This window comes from Acanthisitta chloris, unplaced genomic scaffold (genome assembly GCF_000695815.1).
Source record: "Acanthisitta chloris isolate BGI_N310 unplaced genomic scaffold, ASM69581v1 scaffold9440, whole genome shotgun sequence".
Lineage (NCBI taxonomy): Eukaryota > Metazoa > Chordata > Aves > Passeriformes > Acanthisittidae > Acanthisitta > Acanthisitta chloris.
This window is the reverse complement of record NW_008653312.1, coordinates 17610-19739: the sequence shown is the minus strand read 5'-3', so window position 1 is coordinate 19739 and position 2130 is coordinate 17610. Positions and strand designations below refer to the sequence as shown.

The following is a 2130-nucleotide window of genomic DNA, read 5'->3' as shown; positions in this document are numbered from 1 at the left end:
TCAATCCCTTCCCCACCCAACCTGTAGCTGTGCCTGGGATTGCCATGGCCCAGATGTAGGACCTTGCACTTCATTTTATTAAACTTCATGAGGTTTGCATTGGCCCACATCTCCAGCCTGTCAGGGTGCCTCTGGATGGCACATCCCTTCCCTCCAGCATATGACTGCCCCACACAGCTTGGTGGCATCAGTGAACTTGCTGAGGGTGCTCTCAATCCCACTGTCCATGTCGACAACAAAGATGTTGAACAGTATCAGCCCCAGCACTGACCCCTGAGGGACACCACTCATCACTGGCCTCCACGTGGACAATGAACCGCTGACCACAACTGTCTGCTTGCGACCAGCCAGCCAGTTCTTTATCTACCGTGTGGTCCACCCATGAAACCATGTCTCTCCAATTTAGAGACGAGGATGTCATGTCAAACACCTTGCATAAGTCCAGGTAGATGGTATCAGTCACTCTGCCTCATCTACAAATTCTGTGGCCCCATCATAGAAGGCCACCAAATTCATCAGGCATGACTTGCCCCTGGTAAAGCCATGGTGGTTATCAATCACCTCTTTGCTTCCCATGTACTTAAGCACAGCTTCCAGAAGAATCTGCTCCATGATCTTGCCAGGCATGGAGGTGAGACTGACTGGTTGACAGTTCCCTGGTTCTTCTGCTTTCTTTCTCTCCTGCAGCAGCAGGACTTGCCCAGCTCAATTTGTAGCACAAACATAGCTCAGCAAAAGTGTTCAGATTAATTTTATCTCTGTTTAAGACTATCTGTCCCACTGGATCCACCAGGCTTAGGTGTATTTTAACAATTCTTAGCTCCCAGACAGGCAGACTTGCATTCATGAGTTTCAGGAATCTGAATTTTTGCCTTTTTTGTGACTCAGCACTGTGGAAGGGCACAGAAAACACCAGCAGACCATTGCTCTCATCAGTCGTGTCTCTGCTGCAGATGGCACAGACAAGAGGTCTTCCAGTACACTGTGAACTTTGCTTGCAGATGAGGAGAGGGGGAAGACCAGGAGCACAAAAATAATTTAGGAAAAGTCTGAAGTCTGTTCTTATGGCAAACAGTTCCAATTCTTTAAATTACAAAAGTGACACTTAAATGTAAATTTAAAAAAACATCACGTGAAAGGCATTTTAACTTAATGCAATTAGCACCACAGACTTAAGCACACTGTGTGCTGCATAGTAGTCCCTTCCAGCATATAAATCTCCAGGTACAAGATGTGTTGACAGAAGGAAAGCTTTGCCTATAAGGTTTTTTTCCTGCACTTCTGAACTCCACACTGACAGGAAATCTCCATCTCTGGCATGCTTCCAGCTTCATAACCATAATCCCATGTGAGTTCAGCTCCAGCTTTCACAAGTCTAAGAAATAAAACACTTGGTCAATTTGTTTGAACTAAGTGACACAGCACCGTGCTCACAATTTGCCACCAACAACTCACATGCAGACCCAGAATCTGCAGGGGGTAGGAAGTATCACACAGGTATCTCCCTTGTTGGGAGAGAACCAAGGGATATGAGGAGCACATGCATGCTGCTTTGCCTACCAGAGCTATGGAGAGAGTGCAAATACCCAGACATAGGAGAAAAAAGATTTATCAAGCAGTTCATTAGGGTCAGAGCCTAAATAACTTGCTCTGCCTTAGAGGTAAATTTGGGGTAACAAAAATCAAAAGGAAAACCACAGAAGTGAATGAGAACATTGTTCTGCTATTTTTACTAAGATGTGTTGGTGACTCATCTTTGGTCCGACAGGCTACATTTTAACGCAATTGCACCATCTATATGCACAAGGCCTAAGACTCAGAGTTAAACACATGCTCCTCTGTTCTCCCAATTGACGAGACAACAGAAATGACCCAGACATCAACGAAGGAATAGGCTTATTTTACTGTTAGTGTTTAAGATAATAGCAAAAAAATGAATAATGCAATTACTTATACAGTTACTTTACAAAGCTCTAACTCGAGCAGCACAAACAGCAAACACACTAAAAAAGGTAATGCACCTAATTATTACTACTTACAGGAAAGAATAATGATAAGAAAGATACATCACCAGTTGCCCTAATACTTTCCCATCCCCCAGACCCGCAGTGGCTGGGGAGCCCCTGGTTG

The 2130-nt window shown here is 44.5% G+C and overlaps 1 protein-coding gene across 1 annotated transcript in view; it reads right to left on the bottom strand.

Annotated features, from left to right (window-relative positions):
* Positions 1 to 1257: 1257 nt before the first annotated feature.
* SETDB2 (SET domain, bifurcated 2) overlaps positions 1258 to 2130 on the bottom strand; it is an 18442-nt gene continuing 17569 nt past the window's right edge. Inside the window, exon 13 of the mRNA XM_009080453.1 lies at positions 1258 to 1375. Within this exon, the coding sequence (XP_009078701.1) occupies positions 1258 to 1375 (118 nt within the window). The remainder of the gene's footprint in view (positions 1376 to 2130) is intronic.